This window comes from Acanthisitta chloris, unplaced genomic scaffold (assembly GCF_000695815.1).
Source record: "Acanthisitta chloris isolate BGI_N310 unplaced genomic scaffold, ASM69581v1 scaffold28016, whole genome shotgun sequence".
Taxonomy (NCBI): Eukaryota; Metazoa; Chordata; class Aves; order Passeriformes; family Acanthisittidae; genus Acanthisitta; species Acanthisitta chloris.
The window spans coordinates 1,020-1,644 of NW_008677975.1; the positions used below are offsets into that span (position 1 = coordinate 1,020).

The window sequence follows — 625 nt, forward strand, 5'->3', positions numbered from 1 at the left end:
CCATACCTGTGGATGGTGAGGTAGAGGCGCATCAGCTCAATGAACTGGGGGTCAGTGTAGCCCAGCATGTTGGTGAAGTTGTGGGACCAGTCAAGGTTGGGGTCAATGGCCCCAATGCTGCTGCCCTCACGGTACAGGTTGCGGTAGATCTTCGCAGCGACGCAAGGCAGCTTGGCGATCAGATCCATGGCGTCCTCGTACACAAACTGGAACCGGCGGGGTGAAAGGGGGCAGCTGCCTTTTCCCAACATCCCACACCCAAACATGACCCCACACCCCAGCCCCGGCACAGAGTTGGGGCACTGGCCGCCCCCCTACCTCCCAGTACTTGACACGGTGGATGCCCTCAGCATAGGCACGAGCAAACTTGCTCTCGCTGTTTAGAGCGGTAATGGCAGCGCTCAGCTGGGACATGGGGTGCAAGTTGGTGGGGAAGTTATCCAGCATGGTCACCACGTGGGAGGGCAGAGCAGCACGCCGGGCCCACTCCCGGGACAGCCAGCTCACCTGGGGAGAGGTCACAGGGGCTGAGCCACGGGGTCTGGGGGCTGCCAGCCCTCCCCCACCAGCCCATCTGCGTGTTACCTGCTCTTGGGTGGGGATCTCTCCTGTCACCAGCAGCCAG

The 625-nt window shown here is 62.1% G+C and overlaps 1 protein-coding gene across 1 annotated transcript in view; it reads right to left on the reverse strand.

Annotated features, from left to right (window-relative positions):
• Positions 1–625, reverse strand: part of CS (citrate synthase) — a gene marked incomplete at both ends in the record, with an annotated part of 1,862 nt that overhangs the window by 1,013 nt on the left and 224 nt on the right. The window contains 3 exon segments of the mRNA XM_009076729.1: positions 7–206; positions 319–507; positions 586–624. Of these exon segments, the coding sequence (XP_009074977.1) occupies positions 7–206; positions 319–507; positions 586–624 (428 nt within the window).